Source organism: Scleropages formosus, chromosome 7, assembly GCF_900964775.1.
Source record: "Scleropages formosus chromosome 7, fSclFor1.1, whole genome shotgun sequence".
Taxonomy (NCBI): Eukaryota; Metazoa; Chordata; class Actinopteri; order Osteoglossiformes; family Osteoglossidae; genus Scleropages; species Scleropages formosus.
In genome coordinates, this window is record NC_041812.1 from 11513246 (window position 1) to 11536967 (window position 23722).

General features: G+C 40.5%; 1 protein-coding gene and 1 long non-coding RNA gene across 2 annotated transcripts; both read left to right on the top strand.

Moving 5' to 3' along the window:
* The first annotated feature begins 713 nt into the window (after window positions 1-713).
* Window positions 714-11691, top strand: LOC108937591 (titin-like). Its single transcript, XM_029253531.1, has 10 exons — window positions 714-810; window positions 2618-2780; window positions 4150-4203; window positions 5590-8916; window positions 9035-9796; window positions 9928-10299; window positions 10388-10483; window positions 10646-10741; window positions 11011-11196; window positions 11306-11691. Exons 1-10 carry the CDS (start codon window positions 748-750, stop codon window positions 11689-11691), a joined length of 5505 nt encoding a protein of 1834 aa, XP_029109364.1. The 5' UTR covers window positions 714-747.
* Window positions 11692-19095: 7404 nt separating this feature from the next.
* Window positions 19096-19900, top strand: LOC108937681 (uncharacterized). The gene is made up of 3 exons (XR_001966364.1): window positions 19096-19172; window positions 19633-19734; window positions 19831-19900. It is a non-coding gene; the product is annotated as an uncharacterized LOC108937681 (long non-coding RNA).
* The last annotated feature ends 3822 nt before the right edge of the window (window positions 19901-23722 follow it).

The window sequence follows — 23722 nt, forward strand, 5'->3', positions numbered from 1 at the left end:
CTAAAATATTTGCAGGCATGTATAAATGTTTTGTTAGAGATCATGAACAAGCTGCTATTTACAGCTGTTATTATACACCATGCTGATATTTAGGGGTGGCCAAAACAACAGAAGCATCACATGAAAAAATACTAAGAAGTAACTAAATCTCAATTACAAATGCAGCCACAAAAGTGAGTTATATTAGGCTGATTGCTAATTAGCAATACACGTCCCCTAAAAAAAGGCCTGACAGTTTGTATAATGTAGCTTTGATATGAGTTTTCAAGGAACAATTCCAAAGAGGCCAAATAGCTGGTGCACTAATTGCAGGTGCACCGGTCATAAAAACAGCAAAACTATTTGCATCAGGGGAACCATCTTCAAAATAATGATAGAATATGCCAAACATGGACAAACTGCAGTGGCAGTAGTCAGTGCTCTCAAGTCTAAACTCAGCAACAGGGATAGAGATGCACTTCACAGGATAGTTGTTAAATACCACAAAAGTACAGACTCGCAAATTACCACAGAAAATATGCACGTCTTTGACCCAGTCTCAATAAAAACTACATTGTGAGCTTCACAAAGCTGGAATTAATGGCAGGGTTGCCATTTGGAAACAGTATACAGTACAAGGCCAATACACAAAGACATAAACCTGGTGTAAGGAGCAAAAAATCTGGAATCTTGAGCAACAGATGAAAGTGAAATGTTTGATGAGTAACGTTTCACTCTGTTTCCAACATCTGCACAGGTTTGTCCCATATGTTTGGAGAAAGCCAAGAGGTGCCTTCAACTCGCAATGTCTGTTGCCAGCTGTTGAACACGGTGAGGGATAAATAATGGAATAAGAAGCCATGTCGTGGGAATCATTATGCCGGGTGATTGCACTGCATGATCGTATAACAGCAAGAGGAATATCTGAATCTCTAAATGTTCCATCCATCACAGATCTAGACTGCAGATGAGACCTGAAGGTCCACTTTAACCTGATAACTTCCCCTGAAAGGTGCTCTTTTCAGTCTGGTTTCTACTGACATAAATGTGTTTGGAATAGTGCACTGTATTCTTTGTCCTTCCACAGATCAGAATCTCTATTTCAAATTGAAAAAACAGTGGGGAGAACAAAATATAAGACATTTCAGTGTTGTAACTAATAAAGACTTTCCTTTCAGTACAACACCAAAAATAATTCTTGTAAATAGTTATCTTTCATCTACCTACTATATGATTTAGTACTTGTGCTAACACTCCTTGTTGCACTACATTAACCTTCAGAGATGTAATGACATTGATTTGGCTGACACTTTTCTCCAAAGCAACTAAGAACATGAAGCTACTCACATTTATGTAAGTAGTTAATTTTTATTGTATCAATTCAGGGTAAGCATTTTGATCAAAGCTATTACAGCAGGAGGCTGGATTTGAACCTAGGTCATTCAGGTCTAAAGGTAGAGGCTTTAACCACTATGTCACCTGCCGGGTATCAAGTAATGACCAATGCTATAACTCTTGAATGTTACTAATTTTCCATAAACCATAATAAATAAATTCAGTGAATGTTATGTTCAGATAACAAATAGATGTGATTATCATAGAGTGAGTAAAATGCATTTTACACACTTCCTGGTCAGACGGTCACCTTAGACTTCAGGCGCAACATCGAGTTGTGTCATTTACAGAAGTTCCCAGGTGATATGGCAAAAGACTTGTGTAACTAGGATGAACAGGGGGTGAGTAGAGAGGCTCCATGATCGACTTCAGTGAGCGGTACTGACTGCAGCTTAACTTTGGAAAGACAAAAGAGATGCTGGTGGACCTCAGGAAGATCCTTGGTAAAAGGCAAAGGAGGAAACTCCTGTGAAGTACTTAGACAAAAGTAAAGCAACTTGGTCTTTTTCATCCAGATTTTGTAATCTTTTCTTTTTAACAAACTGAGAAACAGTCAAGGAATATTTTTGTTAGAAAATTTCATAATTGACATTTTCATAGGCTGTATTTGGCAAAATTAGCTTTCTAAATCATAACTAATTTGTATAAGTAAAAAGTTTGCCAGTAAGTAATTACTTATTAGCTATGTCTCATAACAAAAAAACCAACAAATTTCCTGATGGAGCAGGTTTTAACAACACTGGAGCCAATGAACTACCTGGCGGTGACGTGTTATTAACATGGTAGTCAATCAGTTGCCTAGTGGTGACATCAGCATGGCAACATGTCAGCTAATAAATTGCCTGGTAGTGCCATGTCATAACAACATTGCAAGCAATAAATTGCTTGCTGGTGACATTGCCATGACAACAGGGCAGCCAATGACACGCCAGCTGGTCTCACATCAGAAAAGTGTGGCACCCAATGAATTGCTTGGAGATGTGTCATCACTGCATGTCAGCCAATGAAATTCCTGTTGATGACAAGTCAAAGGAGCTTGGCTCCGCCTTCAGATTATTTGCATTTGTGGCAGAGAATCATCTGGCAGGATTTTTCAGTGTGGCATATACAATTATCACTTATAAATTTTAAGTTAAAACACAAGGTAACTAAAATTGCAGTGCTAGTAATGACCAGACAGAACCTGATGTGGACACTTTTTTGTGTTGTTGTTCATGTTTAAAGGAAAATTTTGTTCTTTCAGATGGCATCTGCGAACTTGTTCAGGTCTCGAAAGACACTCATTATCCCTTATGGCCTGAAAAGTTGGCTTGGATGTGTGTGTCGGGCAGTACTTTTGGAAGAACCCGGAAACATTACTGACTTTATCTTTGATTACTGCACAGGACTTATGAACTTCAGGAGCCGTGAGTTGACAAATATCTCTCATACTCTCCAAGACTTCCTTGTTAGTGCAGTGCAGAGTGAAGTTGCATCTTTCCAGAATTTCACCTGCATGGTTTCAGCTTCATGTAGACTGTGATTTTTGGTGTAAAAAACATGAAAATATGGATTTCCTATAGTCAACAATGCTGTTGAAAGCCCTGCAGAACAACTGAGCTTGCCATTGAGTCTCCATCATCCTTCTCCTTGGGTGAATTGTGTATTACCTGAAATATTACCTCACACATCTCAAAATGCAAAACAATGAAATTCAGTAAGCTTATTACTTCTAAGGTCAAATGGAACTGTATAATGGATACTTTTTAAAGTTTGTTATTTTGAGTGATTACAATGTGTAATCTCAAGATTATTGTAGCATATACTGTAAGATTTATGACAAACTGGTTACAATTTAATTTGTAATTAACAACATAAAGGAACTGGCTCACAACATAGAGACAGAATCAGGATTTTGAGAAAATACACACACACACACACATTTTCAGAACCGCTTTGCCCATACGGGGTCACGGGGAACCGGAGCCTACCCGGCAACACAGGGCGTAAGGCCGGAGGGGGAAGGGACACACCCAGGACGGGACGCCAGTCCGTCGCAAGGCACCCCAAGCGGGACTCGAACCCCAGACCTACTGGAGAGCAGGACTTTTGTCCAACCCACTGCGCCACCGCACCCCCCAGTGAGAAAATACAAATAAATATTTTCCCTAATTGCTTGTCCAGTTAGAATCGTAATGATCTGGAGCCTAACCTGGAAACATGGGGCATGAGGCATACAAATAAAAATAAATATACCACGAGAGAAAAAGGTTACTTACCGGGGTGATCATATGCCTTTAAATCATTAGAAATATAATGCAGGTGATGTGAGCATTTTTAGTGGAAGGATTTTAGATACTTGAATCGCTCACATTTTGCGAAAACTATGTAATATATACAATAAAATACAATACAAAATATCTTTTGCTTTATAAGCTATGTCAATCCCCTAGTCATTGTGTAAATTGTGACTTCACTTTGCTGTACTGTAATAACAACATAAGACAAATACAATTGCAATGTATTGGATGCCATCAGTTGTCTTAATGTTCAGTTATTTCCCAATGGTCTTCATTGTTACATGCAATTTTGTCACACGGCCGTATATGTCTGTTATTTATGTTTCACTATGCATGTCTCACTAATGTGTGTACACCCTGAGGAAAGCAGGAAGGCCTGAGGCTGAAATGCATCTATGTCTGAATTTCGTGCTGATGTCCACAATGTGATAAACAAATATAGCTACAGGACAAGAGTTGTCCTAACTAACAAAAATGTTTTTATTTCCTGCAAAAGAAAATCCTTGCATGGACATCAAAGATCTTACACACCTGTATCAGAAGAACAGGGGTAAGATAACACCTTTTTAACCTCTCAGTAGGTTTTAGTTCTGTTTTATACTGTGCAACATTTCATCTCTTGGCAACAACACTCTGGTTTTCATAATGAGTTTCACATTAGTCAACAACTCGCTTGACCCGAGCAGGGGGCTCGGTGAGCCGGAGCCTTACTCAGCAACACAGGACACAAGGCCGAAGGGGGAGGGGACACACCCAGGACGGGACACACCCAGGACAGGGCACCAGTCCGTTGCAAGGCACCCCACACAGGGCTTGAACCCCAGACCTGCCCACACAGCAGGCACCAGCTGAACCTGCCATGCTGCCATGCCACCACACCACTGCACCCCCTCTTGTTTTCATATTAATAAAACGTGATTTTACATAGAACACTCAAGGCTGCAAGTGAAATTTACTGTTAATGCCCCTTATTGTTCAGGAAATGTAACACATGTTTAAGTCCTGAAAACACTTCAGCTATTCTTTCTGAATCAAGGGCATTTGACTCACATAATTTCTACACTGCAGAGGAATTTGCTACTGAAAGTCAGAGGGAGGAAAGTGATGAGGCCAAGATTCTTGGCCAAGTTCACCTGGAGGACAGTCAGATTATCAGCAGACATGAGAGTCCTACCAGTCTCATCACTGGTGAAGAAAAGGTTCCTGGTTCACCTATCCAGTCAGCAGTGTTTCAGAGAGCTCCCCCAGGAGATGACAGCATAGACACGGAGCACTATGTTGTTTTAGAGAATGTGACTGTCCCATCTGAGGATGTCATTATCGTTCACTCTGAGAGCCTTCCGGAAGCGATAGTTTTCCAAGGTGAAGAGCATCCTACTGAAGATGTGCTATCCACGACTACTTTGGAGATGGTTACTTCTGCTTCTCCTGTAAGCACTGCTGAAAGGTCTGACTCCACAGGAGTTCAGCCCAGTATTGTGGTGTTCCACAAAATTCTGTCAGACAGGGAAGCTCTCCAGGTACCCCAGAGTATAGATACAATTTCATTAGAAACCCAGAAAGAAGTAGAGACTCATGTCGAGGTGCCTGTTTCAGAAGAGAGAATGGAAAGGGCAGTGGAGACACCAGAAAAACTAGTATTTCCAGTGACATCTCCAGAAGCAGCATTTGTTTCAGGTATAGCTATTTATACATTTCCAGTATGTGCTGTATTTGTATTTACCCATTTATGCTATATTCACAGGAATCCAGGGAATTTTTCTATAGCTTATTCTTTTGGTTTAACTCAAACTGCTGTTAAATTGGTTGGATGTGGATGGATTTTTATCATTTTGATTTTCATTGAGAGGAAAATAATGTTCCATTTTGTGAACCATTTTTATGAATACAACAAAATGATAACTTGATTGTGCATTGTTTTGCTGATTTGTGGCAGGTGATTTGCGAGAATTCACGGTGATATCACCCAAGCCCAGCACTGGAAAGATTCCATCTGAAGAATTAACTTTAACAGAAGTGGTTCCTGATAAGACAGATATGGACAGAATTCCTTCACCAGGAGAACCACCCAAGATCTCACCCACTGCTGTAGATATTCCACAAGAAAGACTGGCAGAAGACATGGATCAGATTAGCTCTGTAGGAGTTAAGATCAGCGAAGAAGTTTCTTTTGGAGAAAAAGTCATAGTAGCAGATCATACAGAGCTCCCTGCTGTGATCATCACTCAAGAAGAAGTTGAAGATATTTCAAAAGAAGCACCACAGAGAATCATGTTTCTAAAAATATCCCCCAGCCTAGAGAAGGCTGAAGGAATGTCAGAAGAAGCACCACAGAAATTCACATCTCCAAAAACATCTCCCAGTGTAGAAGAGGCTGAAAGAATTTCGGTAGAAGCACCACAAAGAATCACATCTCCCAAAACATCTCCTAGCCTAGAGAAGGCTGAAGGAATGTCAGAAGAAGCACCACAGGAATTCACATCTCCAAAAACATCTCCCAGTGTAGAAGAGGCTGAAAGAATTTCGGTAGAAGCACCACAAAGAGTCAAATCTCCCAAAACATCTCCTAGTCTAGAGGAGGCTGAAGGAGTATCAGAAGAAGCATCCCAGAGAATCACATCTCCCAAAATATCTCCTAGTCTAAAGGAGGCTAAAGGAATTTCAGAAGAAACATCGTGGAGAATCCCATCTCCAGAAACATCTCCAAGTCTAAAAGAGGCTGAAGGAATGTTAGAAGAAGCACCACAGAGAATCCCATCTCCAAAAAAATATCCCAGACTCGAAGAAGCTGAAGAAACATTAGAAGCACCAGAGAAAGTCACATCTCCAAAAATGATTCCCTGTCTAGAGGAGGCTGAGGAAATGTTAGAGGAAGAACCACAGAGAATTGAATCTCCAAGAGTATCTTTGAGTCTAGAGGAGGTTGAAGGAATTTCAAAAGAAGTGCCACAGAAAATCATATCTCCCAAAATATCTCCCAGTCTACAGAAGGGTGAAGAAATTTCAGAAGCACCACAGACAATCACATCTCCAAAAACATCTCCCAGTATAGAGGAAGCTGACAGAATTCCAGAACTAGCACCACCGAGAATCACATCTCCAAAAGCATTGCCAAGTGTAGAGGAAGTTGAAGGAATATCAGAAGAAAGACCACAGAGAATCCCATCTCCCAGAACATCTCCTAGTCTAGAGGAGGCTGAAGGAGTATCAGAACAAACACCAGAGAGAATCACATCTCCAAGAGGATCTCCCGGTGTAGAAGAAGCAGAAAGAATTTCAATAGAAGCACCACAGAGAATCACATCTCCAAAAGCATCTCCTAGTCTCGAGGCAGTTGAAGGAATGTCAGAAGCACCACAGAGAATTCCATCTCCCAAAACATCTCCTAGTATAGAGGAGGCTGAAGGGGTACCAGAACAAGCAGCACAAAGAATCACATCTCCAAGAGCATCTCCCAGTGTAGAAGAGGCTGAAAGAATTTCAGTAGAAGTACCACAAAAAATCACATCTCCAAGTCTAGAAGAAGCTGAAACACCACAGAGAATTACATCTCCAAAAACATCTCCCACTTTGGAGGAGGCTGAAGAAATTTCTGAAGAAGCACCACAGAGAATCACATCTCCAAAAACATCTCCAAGTCTAGAGGAAGCTGAAGAAATTTCAGAAGAAACACCACAAAAACTCACATCTCCAAAAGAATCTTCCAGTCTAGAGGAAGATGAAGAAATTTCAGAAGAAGCACAACAGAGAATTGCATCTCCGACTTTAGAGGAAGCTGAAGAATTTTCAGAAGAAGTACCATGGAAAATCATATCTCCAAAAACATCTCCCAGTGTAGAAGAGGCTGAAAAAATTTCAGTAGAAGTACAACAGAGAATCACATCTCCAGAAACATCTCCAAGTCGAAAAGAGGCTGAAGGAATGTTAGAAGAAGCACCACAGGAATTCACATTTCCAAGTCTAGAGGAAGCTGAAACACCACAGAGAATCACATCTCCAAAAACATCTCCCACTTTAGAGGAGGCTAAAGAAATTTCTGAAGAGGCACCACAGAGAATCACATCTCCAAAAACATCTCCAAGTCTAGAGGAAGCTGAAGAAATTTCAGAAGAAACACGGCAGAGAATCACATCTCCAAGAGCATTTCCTACTTTAGAGGAGGCTGAAAGAATTTCAGAAGAAGCACCACAGAGAATCACATCTCCAAAAGCATCTCCCAGTCTAGAGGAAGCTGAAGAAATTTCAGAAGAAACACCACAGAGAATCACATCTCCAAGAACATCTCCCACTTTAGAGGAGGCTAAAGAAACTTCAGAAGCACCACAGAAAATCACATCTCCAAAAACGTATCCAAGTCTAGAGGAAGCTGAAGAAATTTCAGAAGAAACACCACAGAGAATCACATCTCCAAGAACATCTCCCACTTTAGAGGAGGCTAAAGAAATTTCGGAAGAAGCACCACAAAAAATCACATCTCCAAAAACATCTCCCAGTCTAGAGGAAGCTGAAGAAATTTCAGAAGAAACAAAACAGAGAATCACATCTCCAAGAGCATCTCCAACTTTAGAGGAAGCTGAAGAATTTCCAGAAGAAGCACCATGGAAAATCATATCTCCAAAAACATCTCCCAGTGTAGAAGAGGCAGAAAGAATTTCAGTAGAAGTACCACAGAGAATCACATCTCCAAGTCTAGAGGAAGCTGAAATACCCCAGAAAATCACATCTCCAAAAGCATCTCCCTCTGTAGAGGAGGCTGAGGAAATTTCTGAAGAAGCACCACAGAAAATCACATCTCCAAAAACATCTCCAAGTCTAGAGGAAGCTGAAACACCCCAGAGAATCACATCTCCAAAAGCATCTCCCTCTGTAGAGGAGGCTGAGGAAATTTCTGAAGAAGCACCACAGAAAATCACATCTCCAAAAACATCTCCAAGTCTAGAGGAAGCTGAAACACCCCAGAGAATCACATCTCCAAAAGCATCTCCCTCTGTAGAGGAGGCCGAGGAAATTTCTGAAGAAGCACCACAGAAAATCACATCTTTAAAAACATCTCCAAGTCCAGAGGAAGCTGAAACACCACAAAGAATCACATCTCCAAGAGTATCTCCCAGTATAGAAGAGGCTGAAAGAATTTCAGAAGTACCACAGAGAATCACATCTCCAAAAGCATCTCCCACTGTGGAGGATGCTGAAAGAATTTCAGAAGAAGCACCACGGGAAATCATATATCCTGTAATATCTTCAAAGCCACCAACTGAATCAGGTACAGTAGATGCCAAAAATGAGATTTTGAATTTATATTGAAACATACCATTTTTATATTACTGGAAAAATGTGTTGAATTAAGGATTTTCTTTATACCTCTTTTTTTTTTATAACAGCCACATTTCAGGAAACCAAGGAGTTGTCTCCCAGGTCCAGCATGAACAAGATTCCATCCGAAGAATTAATTCCAGAGGAAGTGGTTTCTGATAAGACAGAAGTCTATGGAGAACAATCCGAGTTGTCTCCCATTACTGTAGATGTTCAACATGAAAGAATATCAGAAGCTGCTGATCAGATACATTCTGTGGAGGTCATGATTAGTGAAGAACCTTCTTTTGAAGAAACAGTTGTTGGAAAACTTCCAGTGATCTCTGTTATGATTTCCACTCAAGAGGCTGAAGTGTCAGAAGAAGTGCCACAGAGAATCCCATCTCCAAAAGCATCTCCTAGTCTAAAGGAGGCTGAAGGAATATTAGAAAAGGCACCACAGAGAATCCCATCTCCAAAAACATTCATTCTAGATAAGGCTGAAGAAATTTCAGAAGAAACGCCACAGAAAATCACATCTCCAGAAACATCTCCAAGTCTAAAGGAGGCTGAAGGAATGTTAGAAGAAGCACTACAGAAATTCACATCTCCAAGAACACCTCCCAGTATAGAAGAAGGTGAGGGAATTTCAGAAGAAGCACTACAGAAAATCACGTCTCCAAGAACATCTCTTACTCTAGAGGAAGCCAAAGGACTATCAGAAGAAGCACCACTAAGAATCACATCTCCAAAAGCATCTCCTAGTGTAAAGGAGGCCGAAGAAATATCAGAAGAAATTTCACAGAGAATCCCATCTCCAAAAGCAGCTCTGAAAGCACCTTTTGAAAAAGGTAAATTGCAATAACAGATTTTAAATTAATTTTCATATGGAGTTTTTTTATGAACACGAGCGCTAACTTGAAGTGTGCATTCTTTCATTGATTTACTGACTCATAGTATTTTCTTTATACTTTTATGGTAGATGAATTCCAGGAACCTAAGGATGTGTCACCCAAGCCCAGCATGGACGAGATTCCTTCTGAAGAAATAATTCCTGCAGAAGTAGTTTCTGAAGAAGCACAACTTCATAAGGAAGCTTCATTGGAAGAAAAGCTGTATTCAGCACATGCTTTTAAAGACTTTGTGCAGACATGCTTGAAGAAAGTGGCTGATGCAATCAGACATACAAGAACTCATGTCAGTGATAAAGATTATTCAGAAAGTGCAGATGGGGAAGAGGAACCCAGAAAGCTCTCCAGCAGAATTCCAAGTCAAGAGCGAGCTGAGGGAAGGGAAGAAGAAACCCCGGAGGAAATTGTGCCTACAATTGCTCCTGAGCCGTCTGTTACATCAGGTAACTTTGTGACTGCAGAAATTATCCTTTGGATTCATTTAAACAAATACTGAAAAGCTAAACAGCTAAATGGCACTTTTTATTTTAGCTACAGGTGATTTTCAGCAGTCTCAGGATGTTTCTTTAAGGTCCAGCGCAGTCGAGCTTTCTTCTGCTGCTAAGGACAGTTCTGCAGCTTTATCAGGTGAAAAGGTTCTTGATTTAACGGTGTTGCATAGCATTCCATCACCATCTTGCAAGCCATTTTGCTTTCCTTCCTTTACAGTGTCTTTAGAAGAAGTACGCGTAAGTGTTCCTGTCAGCTCTTCAAGAGATGTCAGTGAAGGAGCGCTTTCTGTGTCAGCAGGTGTGGTTGCAGAAGAGGAGGGTGTAGAAAAGGAAGTAGAAACAACAGAGAAAGCTACATCTCCTGCTGTCTCTCCAAAACCATCATTTGCTCCAGGTATGAGGAGCTAATGGGTGTCGCATTTTTATTAGTATTTTATTAATTCCACTTAACAACATGAAAAATGTTTGTTTTTCAGCATTTTTATTGAAAAGAATACTGAAGAACTAGCAGACACTACAAAAAAATCTTATCTCCTAAAATATCTTCCAAAGCTTCATGTATTAAAAATGCCTGATCCAGTAGCTACTGTATGCCTGTTGACTTGGTTCCTTCTGCTGCAGTTGTACAGTAACCTCTGCCTCACAATGTAAAATTCTTCTTAGCTAAACAAGACGAAACACCTGAGAAGATTAGCTTCCTGAGGGGCAGTATCAGTGAGAGAGCACCTTCCAAATCAGCAGAGGTGAAGTCAACTGTCAGAGTGTCTCCTATACAGACCACCAGGATTTCCCGTCAAGTGGAGGTTGTCAGTTCTCCCAGTTTTTCTCCAGATATATCACCTGTGTCAGGTAATTAAAGATTGGAAAACTTTCGTAGTCAGCTTGAAAATTTCCACCGTTTTTCAGTCTAAATCAAACGTTTTTCAGTCTAAATCACTTTTCCCTGTGTTGATTTCAGGAATGGAACAGACACGTGTTACTCGTGTTATTCCCAGTGGAGCTAGACAGCTGACCCGTCCTGAGAGTGTTCCTCAAAGCCCTCCCAATCGAGTCTGGACCCTCTATCATCTCGCACATGTGACTGATGAGGGAACTTTGTCCACCCAAGTTTTATACCAACCTCCTTTTAATGGTAGTGCTTACATTCGAACCTTTGGGCCTGGTCACGTCTTGCTAGCAAAGAGATCTTCACAGCTTCTTACACCTTCAATGGAGCCAGTAAGAGGATGTCTCAGTCCAGGAGGTGGCTTTAGATCAACGCCTTCACAGTCAGCTTCCACAGACCCATCTCATCAGGAGAGGAGCATTCCAAACTACTTTCTTTCACTAGAGGACAGAAAGTAGAAAGAACACTGGGATGTCAAGGATTTGCTGAATGTGCTGTCAGGGAGAATGTACTGCATCTACACTGCTATCCTGAACATCAGGATGTTTCAGTCACCCTGTTCAGGTTGTATGTTGAATCTGAAACATCTAAATCTGGCTGTAAAGGAACACCTTACGGTGCAGCTTCATTGATCTCATTTAGTAGCGCCACCAAGAGTGGATTATCTTCAAGAGGTGGCTCTCCACTCAATTGAACCATCAACTGGAAGAAGCTGGGTTGTCTGTATACTGTTTCAGTTGTGTACCTTTTGAAACTGGTTAGCTTTCGATCAAACTCAGTACAGATTCATTGTTTAATTAGGTCGCTTTCGCGTGAGAATTAGGATTTAGGTCATATGCATTCTTTAAGTTACACTCGTGTATACTTCATGAAGTACTGATTCTGAAAAAGTTCATAAAATGGATAAGGAACACAGCTGTGTGACACTAGGAAATTAAATCCATAAGTTATTCAATCTTAAAAAAACAGCGACAAAATGAATGATGCTAACATGATGCTAACATCCTTTTAGTTGTTGATGGTTCTCCAGCAGTAAAAGTGGCATCAACCATGACTCAGCATTCAGTGTCCTTCACTTGTTCAATTTCAAGAAGAAGCAGATATATCTTTCCATGCAAATTATGGATATTTTCTGTTTGCCTGAACACACATTCAGTACAGGCTGGTGATGCTCTCATGGTGAACACATCCATCCTACAATGCTTGAGCACTGGAAAGGCTACACTGCTTTTCACAGCCCAAAATGTGATGTCATTATTTTCAGCGACATTGCTGTCAGTCTTATTTTGTGTATTAAAAATTTAATATAGGTGTGCTGGACTTCAGTGGTGCTAATTCTGTGAGTTTGAGCTGTTTGGAGAGACATCTCAATGTGTTTTTCACCTCCTAGATACAAGTCTATCTACTTCAATGGATGAAGAAAGCTAGCTGTGATATCAAGGGAACAAAAAATGCTAAACCTAATCCAAAAAACAGCCTCAATGCTCTTTAATATCCATTTTTAAACTATAGTTAAGTATTTAGCTCACACGTCCAAAATTACTTAAAATGCTAGAAACTGCGGTTTTCAGACCTTATTTATTTACTCTTATACAACAAAGAAATAACACTAATTCAGTGTCTGTCACACATACAAAGACACAATGAGCAATTTAGTTGCCAATTCACCTGAAATGTGTATCTTTGGACAGTGAAAGGTAACCAGAGCACCTGGAGGAAACCCACATGAACATGGGGAGAACATGCAAAGTCCAAATAGAGTGAATAGGGATCAAACCTAAACCACAGTCCAAAAGCAGTGAGGCACAAGTTATCGCTATGATACAAGTCTTCCAGGTGGGCAAGGATTACTTTTAGATTGATTTATTTAGCAGACATGTTTTTGTCCAGTGATACACACACACACAGTTTCTGAACCGCTTGTCCCAGACGGGGTCGCGGGGAACCGGAGCCTACCCGGCAAGAGGAGAGAGGGGACACACCCAGGACAGGACGCCAGTCCATCGCAAGGCACCCCAAGTGGGACTTGAACCCCAGACCCACCGGAGAGCAGGACCAGGTTCAACCCCCCCCCCCCCGTGATATACAATAAGAGTAAACAAAGTGCATTTCACAAGACCTTGACTGTCAAATAATTTGTCCAATACCATTTTTCTAGCCCACCTTATTCAAACTGCTGCCAGTAAAACTTAATCAGATAGAAAATACTGTACAAAGGTGTCAGAGGACATCATCTCATTAACCTCTTTACATATTGGGGTGAAGGTACTTTGACTATCTGCAGGCTGTAACCAGAGCCCTAAACTTGATGCGGGTAGCTACAGAAGGTTGCCCAATTGAGAGTTGAGGAGAAATACATGAAAACATTTTTGCAGGTCAAACAAATCATGCTGCGGTCTTCTGAGTGAGCTTTAGGGGCTTGATGACAAGCTAGAACACATGGTAGCATGGAGATGTAGGGTATCACCATGGTGTGGACTAGCAGTTGTGTAGAGTGTTTTGAGATATGTGTGAATCTTGTGAATGTTAATATACAAAGTACTCCATGTATCAAACCAATATAGCAGCCAATAAAATGCCTGGTGCTGACATTGTCGTGACAACACAGAAGCCAATGAAGTGCCTTCTGGGTCACTTTATAAACATAAGGCAACAATGAGTTGCATGGTGATGACACTTTATAACAACATGCCAATGAATAAATTGCCTGGTGTTGACAATGTCATGACAACATGGCACACGTCAATGGGGCTTGAATCTAAGTGCTGTATCAAAACTCATAGCTTGCACCTAAACCTCATCTCATTTGGCAACGGAGCATAAGTAGGCTGCATATTTATGTGTGGCGTAGTAATTACAATTTATAATTTTGTGATTAAAATAGTGAATTGAAATTCCAGAATTGAACAAATAGGCCTTTTTGATTGGAAGCTTTGTCTTTTCTTAGTGCTTGACCTTTTTTTGTCTAAATGGTGCACATTTTTTGTATCTGAAGGAAGATTTTGTTCTTTCAGATGGCATCCAGAAACTTGTTCAAGACTCAGAAGACACTCATAGTTCCCTATGGTCTGAGAAGCTGGCTTGGATGTGTGTGTCGGGCAGTACTTTTAGAAGATCCTGAAAATGTTATTGAGTTTATTTTTGATTACTGCATGGGACTTCTGAACTTCAGGAGCCGTGAGTTAAAAAAATTCTCTCATGCTGTCATACTCATACTCATACTGTAAATCTTACACGTTAATTCACAACATAAATTTTAGGAACAAATTTGTAACAACAGTGTGATGAAATTGTCTATTCCTTGCACAGAAAATCCATCTATGGATGTTAAAGATCTTACATACCTGTATCAGAAGAATAGGGGTAAGGTGATTTCTTTTCACTTCTCAATGGTTTGTTGATGTTGTTAAGTGCCATCAAGTTCATGTCAACTCTTAGTAACCACATATATCATCCCTTAGTACACTTAATTAGAGCAACAATCAAATCTGAAACTATATACCATACTAAAGAGTATTGGAATCGTAGGTAATAGTAAGTTTTCCTAGCCAAGTTTTTAAATATGTGAGTCTTCTGATATTCTGGTGAAATTAAAATAAAATTAATATATTAAGAAATTCAAGGTACAAAGGGTAACCATCCTGACTGCTTAGGAAATGTGACACATAATATTTAAGTCATGAAAATCCTTCAGCTATTCTTTCTGAATCAAGGGCATTTGGCTCACATAATTCTTGCATTACAGAGAAACTGGCTACTGAAAGTCAGAAGAAGGAACATGATGAGGCCAAAACTGTTGGTCAAGTTCATTTGGAGGACAGTCAGACTGTCAGCAGATGTGAGAGTCCCACCAGTCCCATTACTGGTGAAGAACAGGCTCCTGGTTCGCCTATCCAGTCAGCAGTGTTTCAGAGAGCTCCCCCAGGAGATGACATCATAGACACGGAGCACTATGTTGTGTTAGAGAATGCAACTGTCCCATCTGAGGATGTCATTATCGTTCACTCTGAGAGCCTTCCGGAAACAATAGTTTTCCAAGAAAAAGATTATCCCACTGAAGACATGCTGCCCACAACCACTTTGGAGAATATTCCTTTTGTTCCTCAGCCCACAGCTGTGGTGTTCCACAAGGTTCCCTCTGTAGAGGAAGTTCTTCAGGTGCCCCAGAGTGTAGAGACAATTTCAACAGAAACCAGGGAAGAAGCAGAGATTCCTGTTGAGGTGCTTATTTCAGAAGAGGCTGTGAAAAATGCAGTGAAGACACCAGAGGAAGTCACATCTCCAGTGATATCTCCTAAACCAGCAGTTGTGTCAGGTACAGTGATTCATGAGATTCCAATATAATATTTACCAGCTGTTGGTATATTTAAAGGAATCCAGAGTATTTTCCCAAAACTCTCATTCTCTTGGTTTAATTCAACTATTATCACTTACGTTGGATTTTAATAGATTTTTATCATTTTATTTTAATAAGACAAAAATACAAGTCTAAAAAGTTCATTCTTTTTAACATTGAGACAGTTTGGGATATCATAAGGCAAGGTTTTTATATGAACCATTTTTATGAACACAAGAAAATTATGACTTGAATTATGCATTGTTTTGCTGATTTATGGCAGGTGAATTGCAGGAAGTCAAGGTGATATCACCCAGGCCCAGCGCTGGAAACATTCCGCCTGATCACAGACCAGTAGAAGTGGTTCCTGATAAAACAGACTTTAACAGAGTTCCTTCACCTGGTGAACCACCTGAGATATCACCCATTTCTGTAGATGTTCCACAAGAAAGGCCAACAGAAGTCATGGATCAGATAAGCTCTTTAGTGGTCAAGATCAGTGAAGAAGCTGCATTTGAAGAAACAGTCATTGGAGCAGATAGCACAGTGCTCTCTGCTGTGATATCCAATGTGGAGGAGGGTGAAAGAATTTCAGAAGAAGCACCACAGAGAATCTATTATCCAGAACAGCATCCTATTCTACAGGAAGCTGAAAGAATGACAGAGAAAATTGCATCCCTGAGAACAGCTCCCAGCCCAGAGGAGGATGCAGAAATGCAAGAAGAACCAGAGAAAATCACATTTCCAGAAAAGCCTCTCAGTATAGATGAGGATGAAAGAATGCCAGAAGAAGCTCTACAGAAAATATCATCTCCAAGACCATCTCCCCTTCTGGAAGAGACTGAAGAAATCAAAGAAGCTCAACAGAAAATACCTTCTCCAAGAACATCTCCCCTTCTGGAGGAGACTGAAGAAATGGAAGAACCTCTACAGAAAATACCATCTCCAAGAACATCTCCCCTTCTGGAGGAGACTGAAGAAATCGAAGAAGCTCAACAGAAAATACCATCTCCAAGACCATCTCCCCTTCTGGAGGAGACTGAAGAAATCGAAGAAGCTCAACAGAAAATACCATCTCCAAGAACATCTCCCCTTCTGGAGGAGACTAAAGAAATGGAAGAAGCTCTACAGAAAATACCATCTCCAAGAACATCTCCCCTTCTGGAGGAGACTGAAGAAATCAAAGAAGCTCTACAGAAAATACCTTCTCCAAGAACATCCCCCCCTCTAGAGGAGACTGAAGAAATGGAAGAAGCTCTACGGAAAATATCATCTCCAAGAACATCTCCCCTTCTGGAGGAGACTGAAAAAATGGAAGAAACTCTACAGAAAATACCTTCTCCAAGACCATCTCCCCTTCTGGAGGAGATTGAAGAAATGGAAGAAGCTCTACGGAAAACACCATCTCCAAGAACATCTCCCCTTCTGGAAGAGAGTGAAAATATAGAAGAAGCTCTACAGAAAATACCTTCTCCAAGAACATCTCCCCTTCTGGAGGAGACTGAAAAAATAGAAGAAGCTCTACAGAAAATACCTTCTCCAAGATCATCTCCCCTTCTGGAGGAGATTGAAAAAATAGAAGAAGCTCTACAGAAAATACCTTCTCCAAGACCATCTCCCCTTCTGGAGGAGACTGAAAAAATAGAAGAAGCTCTACAGAAAATACCTTCTCCAAGACCATCTCCCCTTTTGGAGAAGACTGAAGAAATGGAAGAAGCTCTACAGAAAATATCATCTGCAAAAGCATCTCCCCTTCTAGAGAAGACAGGAGGAATAGAAGAAGCTCTACAGAAAATACCTTCTCCAAGACCATCTCTGCTTTTGGAGAAGACTGAAGAAATGGAAGAAGCTCTACAGAAAATATCATCTGCAAAAGCATCTCCCCTTCTAGAGAAGACAGGAGGAATAGAAGAAGCTCTACAAAAAATTCCTTCTCCAAGACCATCTCCCCTTCTGGAAGAGGCAGAAAGAATAGAAGAAGCTCTACAGAAAATATCATCTGCAAGAGCATCTCCCCTTCTGGAAAAGACAGGAGGAGTAGAAGGAGCTCTACAGAAAATACCATCTCCAAGAACATCTCCCCTTCCAGAGGAGACAGAAGGAACAGAAGAAGCTATACAAAAAATATCATCTCCAAAAACATCTCCCCTTCTGGAGGAGACAAGAGGAATCGAAGAAGCTCAACAGAAAATACCATCTCCAAGAATATCTCCCCTTCCCGGGGAGACTGAAGAAACAGAAAAAGCACAGCAGAAATTCACATCTCCAAGAACACCTCCCCTTCTGAAGGAAACTGAAGAAAAGGAAACACCACAGAAAATTACATCTCCTAAATTATCTCCAAAACCATCTTTGGCATTAGGTACAGTAGATGCCAGTAAAAACAGATTTAGAATTTATATGAACTATTTTATGAATATAAGAAAAATGTAATGTTCAGTCTGTGTGGAGTTTGCATGTTCTCCCCGTGTCTGCGTGGGTTTCCTCTGGGTGCTGCAGTTTCCCCCCACAGTCCAAAGACATGCTATTCAGGTTCCCCCATAGTGTGTGAGTGACAGAGAGAGTGTGTTTCACTGATGTATGGATGAGTGACCCAGTGTAAGTAGTGTATCTAGCAGCGCGAGCCACCTTGGTGAATAAGGTGTGTGGGCTGATAACATTACAAAGAGTTCATTGGAAGTCGCTTTGGAGAAAAGTGTCTGCTATGTGAATAAATGTAAATGTATTCTTGCAGGTTTCCACATCTTCTGTTTACATACTATTTTTTGGTAGGTGAATTCCAGGAAATCAAGTATGTGTCACCCAAGCCCAGCATAGACAAGTTTCCATCTGAAGAAAGAACTCCAGAAGAAGTGGTTTCTGAAGAAGGTCTGCCTCACAAGGAGGCTTTGCAAAAGGAAAAGCCTTGTTCACCATATATTTTTAAAGACATTGTGCAGGCATGCCTGAAGGAAGTGGCTGACACAATCAGACACTCTAGGAGCCACATAAGTGAAAAGGGTTCTTCAGAAATTGCTGATGTGGGAGAGGAACCCAGAAAGCTGTCGACCAGCCAAGAAGAAGCTCTGGGAAGGGAAGCAGAAGCACCTGAGGAAATTACACCCAAGACTGCTCTTGAGCTGTCTATCATATCAGGTATCTACACCACTACTAGAAGAGAATTTATGCTTAGGATGACTTTTAAACACCTGAGTGTTAAACTGGTTCAAATGTTGCTTTTGTTCTTACTACAGGTAATTTACAGGAATCTCAGGTTGATTCTTTAAGGGTCAGATCAGTCAAGGTTTTTTTGTTTGCTGTCAAGGATGGTGAAGTGACTTCTTCAGGTGAAAAGGTTCTTGATTTTAAGAATGTTGAGCAGACTTCTGTCACTATCTTGCAATCCATCTTGCTTTCCTTGCCTTACAGTGGATGCCCCACCAGTGTCTATGGTAGAAGTGCATAGAAGAGCTGCTAAGGTTGAGACAAGAGATGAAGTGAGTGAAGGTGCACTTTATGAATCAGCAGTTGTGCAAGAAACAGAAGAGGAGGGTGTAGGAAAGAAAGTACAAACAAAGAAAGTTGCATATCCTGCAGCCTCTCCAGAACCATCTTTTACTCCAGGTAACTGAACACCATTCCATTCCCTTTGCAATTTTTCTTTTGCAATATTTACATTTTTTACGGCATTTATTATTATATTGTAATATGTTGTTTTTTATTGTAGATATTATAATATATTTCAATATATTGTTTTAATATATTGTAATATATTGTTCTTTTATGTAGCACCATGGTCCCAGAGGAACGTTGTTTTTTACTGTATACTGTACCAGCTGTATATGGTTGAAATGACAGTAAAGCCACTTTAACTTTCGACTTTGACTTTGAGGAGCGAAATGGTTTCTTTTTTAGTTTTTAGAAAAATTCAATTAAATTCAGTCCAATTCAATTCAATTTACTCTTATAGAGCGCTTTTCTCATACAGTGACACAGTGCTGAACAAAGGCATAAGACAAACAGCTCCCCTTCTGGAGGAATGCTATTTATCCAGAAAATCTCATTTAACCTTATGAATGTCTAGTTGTTAGCATCCTTGGTGAAGTGGAGACTATTGAAGAGCCAACAGACCGATCACAGAAAGCACCATCTCCTGAAATTGCTCCCATACCACCATACGTGTCAGGTAGGACAATCAATATGAACCTAAACTGCAATTTTTTTCCAAATTTGCATATTAAAAAATGTCTGAAATGTGTGCCAAATGGACATCCTTTTAAAGTTCCCAAAGAAGATGATGAGGTGCCCCAGGATGTGCCATCTAGCCCTATTTTGGTCAGAGTTCCTTCCCCACTCGCAGCTGTTGGCTTTGTGGACAAGGCTCCAGGACGAGAGGTTTCTGAAGGGAAGCCCTTCGTGCAAGAACAAGCCCAGCCACCCCCTCTTGTGGAAGATGTCACACAAGCAACCTTGGACCAAGTAACTGAGAAGATAAGCTATGAAAGAAATGACATCAGTATAAGAGCAATTCCTGACACAGGTATGGCAAATTATCTGACAATTAACCTTATGAAGGTTATGTATATTTTTTCCTCACTATACTGGCATGGTGTCCAAATGCTAGTTTAAACAAGTTTTCTCAAAACCAAATGTAATTAAATTTTACAATGAAGTTTGTGTTTCACACATGTATTCTCATTTTATTTAAAAGGTATTTCTCTACCTGGAGAAGAACCTGATCAGATAACTCCAAGCATGGATGAGGTTCCTTTTGCTCTAGTTGTACAAGAGCCTGTAGAATTGCATATAGCAAAACCAGAAAAAGAACCTAAGCGGATTAGCTTCTCATGGGACAGTATCAGTGAGAGAGCTCCTTCCAAATCAGCAGAGCTGAAGGCATCTATCAGAGTGTCTCCTATCCAGACTGTCCAGCTTCCCTGTCAAGTAGAGGATGTCAGATCTCCCCATTTTTCTCCAAAAATGTCACCTGTGGCAGGTAATTTAGCCAGTCAAAAATTTAAGGAGAGAAAACTAATCTTTAACTTTGTTTTTGAACAAAGCAAGGCATTTCCTTTTAATGTCTCAAATGCTTATGGTTCAGTGGACCAGATCACACACACTGCTGGACTCTTGCGTCTTGATGCTGCGGGCAGAGAGCCATCTGAAGATGAGTTCCTGAGGACAGAAGAGCCTGTTTGCACTGGCCATTCTCCCCAGTTTCTGCCGTTGGACAATTTGTCACCCGACCTCTCCGTGGAGCAAAGTAGGAAAATCTTTTTTTTCCATTGTAAATTTGAGTTTTTTTTCCCTATTTTTGCAATCCAAACCAGTCTCTTGACAAATGAAAAGCAATATTGTGTGTCTTGTAACCTGCCCCTTTGTTGATTTTAGGAGAGGAACTAAGACACAGTGATCCAGGCATTCCCACTGAAGCTAGACCTACAACCCATGCGGAGAGTGTTCCTCAAACTCCCATCAGTCAAGTCTGGATTCTGTATCATCTTGCACACATGACTGATGAGGGAACTTTGTCCACCAAAGTTTTGTCCCAACCTCCTTTTAATGGTTGTGCTTATATTCGAATGTTTGGGCCTGGCCACGTCCTGCTAGCAGAGAGATCTTCTCGTCATGCTCCACCTGATATGGAACCAGTAAGAGGATGTCTGAGCCCAGGAGGTAGCTTTGTATCTGTTCCTTCGCAGCCAGCTTCCACAGACATATCCCATCCAGGGATGAGCATACCAAATTATTTTCTGTCACTGGAGGACAGTCTGGACAATGAGGCTCAGAATTCTGTTACTGTCAGAACAAGCAGCAGGATGCTCTGTCAAGTTCTCAGCAACACTGGAAGTATGGTTTATTCACCTGCTATCTTCCGCTCAGTCACCCTTGCTACACCTTTGGATGGACAAGCAGTTAAGTCCAAACCATATTCCACAAGCGCCCCTGTTATATTATAGGGGCAGGCAGGAGCACCAGCCTCGCAAAGCTTCCATCGTGGGTTTTAATATAGAAAATATGCAGAATACACTGTTTCTATATGTAATCTTTCTGCATGGCACACCTGAAGGTAGCTCTTACATTAAAAATGAGCATCAGGTACAGCCAATTCATCAATGAGAATATTTAGATCAAATGAACGTTGGAGCACAGAGGAAGCTTTTGGGGTTCGAAAGAGACTGGTGTACAGTTTGTGTACAATTTTCTTCCACATTTAGACATTAACACACAACACAAACCACTGATTATTTGTTAAGGTGTCTAATTAAACAAAATGAAAATGGCCTTTTGGCTCTAAATAAGAACTAAACAAAGCTGTGAGGAATTTCACTATTGAACAGAACCCCTTGGGCAACACAAGTTCAGATCTTTCCCTCCACTCGAACAGCACAAAAGTCCACTTCTAGAGTCTTCTAATCCTCACAAATTCAACACCTCTATAACCTGCTCTTAAACTTTTTTAAAAAGCAATGCAGGCTTTAGAGTGTTTGTTTCTGCTTAACTGCTTCTGCCTGATGTTTGTTTCTGTTTAATTCACTGCCTCCTGGGGTAGCCATCTCTATGGGCAATGGCTGTGTGGGCAGGCTCCAGCCTTCCACAAACACGTATTCAAATAAATTCTTGTATGGGTTGAAGATAGTTTTAGCATCAAAGCAAATGAAAGGTCTGAAAATATCATTCAGTATAATATAAATCATCTTTATTTAGTAAATACTACAGTACTTACTACATTCACAAATTTTGCAGATATAAACTACCCTAATACTTCCAATGCACAAACTTTCAAGAATAAGTTACCAAACTCAAGTACACAAAGTTTAAAGACTAATTTGTATTCTTGTTGTTACTATACAGGTATACACAAAAGTAAAAGGCTAGGTAACTTGTAGTACTCGCTATACAGAATGATTCAAATTCAGGTAACTGTTTATTACTATATACATAGATGAAAAACCAGTTAACTGGATTCTAGTGCTTCCTATACACAGAGTAAAACCAGGTTTTTGGATAACAGTACTTCTATACATACGATAAAATATAACCATTGAGGTCTTTCTGCATATTTATGTGTCTGACAGTGCATTTCACACACCCTAATATTTCAAATAATCTACAACACCTGTTTATAGAATAATTTATGGAAATATTGTTAAAACTGTAATAAAACATACATGGTTTAGTTCCTATTCAGATCTTTTTTCTTGCACAAAGGATTCAAGTGCATGATATTCATTGTGAGTAAACTGCTTAGTAGCCAAGGGTCTAAAGTAAGCACCACGTATGAGTGGCCATACCGCTTGTGCCAGTTGCTCCACAGCTGTAATTGCTCACCATCCAGCTGGGGCCAGATGCAGTACCAGCCTTTTGGAAGTTTCAGCAGAAATTCAGAGATGGTTATAACCCTGAGTTGCCTTTAATCCAAGTATAAATGAAGCATTTACAGTGCAGTCATTTTCTGTCCCCCATCTTCATGCCTCTTTGTGTCCAATTGAGGGACAGGTGCATTCTGCCTCTCCGTTTCACATCTACATCCTGCTTTTATACCGCCAGTCTGCCAAAAGGAAGGTCTGCGCACTGGTTGGTGCTGAACTGTCCACTATTGTGCATATTGTCCTGTTTTAGTAATTGTTAAAATGTTTAGTAATTGTTGAAATGTCTAGCACTTTGCACAAGTCTTGTACATGTGCATTTTATGTAGTTCTGTGTATGTAGCTTTGTGTCGTTTTAGGTAGCACCATGGTCCTGGAGGAACGTTGTTTCGTTTCACTGTGTACTATACCAGCTGTATGTGGCCGAAATAACAATAAAGCCTCTCGTCTTGTCTCGTCCTGTCAATGTCATCCTTGTGACCAGTAAGTAGTGACCAACAAGCATCTGACGGGCAAGAAGCTGGATAAAAAGTCCATTTTGCTGTTCCCAGCAGCATGAAACAAGAGATCTGAGGACTTACTGGTCTAATGTAAGCACCCCTTCTCCTTACAAACACAGCATGGACATTAATAACCCACAAGCGTCACTTCCACCTCTGGGAACAAGGCAAAAAAACATCCCAAAATCAACATAACAGTTGTCCCGTATTCCATGGTTCCTGGGATCTGCTGACCACTTGTCCGAAAGACACCATCGCCATACAATTTCTAGGTGAAGCAATGCAAGTGAGGAGTGGAAGATGA

Bases quoted from the DNA above. Each gene is read 5' to 3' on its own strand.
- LOC108937591 (XM_029253531.1), top strand. From the start codon at position 748: ATGTTTGGAGAAAGCCAAGAGGTGCCTTCAACTCGCAATGTCTGTTGC. The intron at 8,917-9,034 runs GTACAGTAGATG...TTTTTATAACAG, and splicing joins AAAGCCACCAACTGAATCAG to CCACATTTCAGGAAACCAAG. The intron at 11,197-11,305 runs GTAATTAAAGAT...TGTTGATTTCAG, and splicing joins AGATATATCACCTGTGTCAG to GAATGGAACAGACACGTGTT.